Source organism: Verticillium alfalfae, genomic scaffold (genome assembly GCF_000150825.1).
Source record: "Verticillium alfalfae VaMs.102 supercont1.9 genomic scaffold, whole genome shotgun sequence".
In the NCBI taxonomy this organism is placed as follows: domain Eukaryota; kingdom Fungi; phylum Ascomycota; class Sordariomycetes; order Glomerellales; family Plectosphaerellaceae; genus Verticillium; species Verticillium alfalfae.
This window is the reverse complement of record NW_003315030.1, coordinates 901,931-902,410: the sequence shown is the minus strand read 5'-3', so window position 1 is coordinate 902,410 and position 480 is coordinate 901,931. Positions and strand designations below refer to the sequence as shown.

Sequence of the window (480 nt, the reverse complement as noted above, 5' to 3'; positions counted from 1 at the left end):
GGGCCGCGGCGCCGGCGACGACGCCCGCGGCATGAGCGATGCCAACAAGACCATTGCCGCCATGTCGTACGTCTTCCTCGCCAACCTCACCGGCTGTCCCGCCGTTACCGTGCCCGTGGGCTACGCCGCGCCCGCCGAGGGCGAGGGTGAGGGCGGCAGGCTGCCCGTCGGACTCATGGCGCTCGGTGAGTGGGGTGCCGAGGAGCAGCTGCTCGCGTGGGCGGGCGAGAGCGAGCGATACCTCAGCGACAAGGTCGAGGGCGGCAGGGTGCGGCCCGAGGCGTGGGTGGACGTGCTGAAGCTGGCCAAGGAGGCCAAGGCCAAGGGGAAACAGAGTGTGTGAAAAAGTTTGTCGAATGGGATTCAGTATACTCGTGATTTATTCTAGCCTGCCCTGCCAGTCTCTTAAACTTGATCTCACGTTTTTGATGGAGAACGTTTTCTTGTCCATTGTCGCATCTCGTCACATCATCCACGGAA

At 62.9% G+C, this 480-nt stretch overlaps 1 protein-coding gene across 1 annotated transcript; it reads left to right on the top strand.

Moving 5' to 3' along the window:
- Nucleotides 1–61: 61 nt before the first annotated feature.
- On the top strand, nt 62–429 carry VDBG_07229 (predicted protein; the record flags this gene model as incomplete). The annotated part of the gene is made up of 2 exons (XM_003002612.1): nt 62–335; nt 389–429. 2 exons carry the CDS (start codon nt 62–64, stop codon nt 427–429), a joined length of 315 nt encoding a protein of 104 aa, XP_003002658.1.
- Between the last annotated feature and the right edge of the window lie 51 nt (nt 430–480).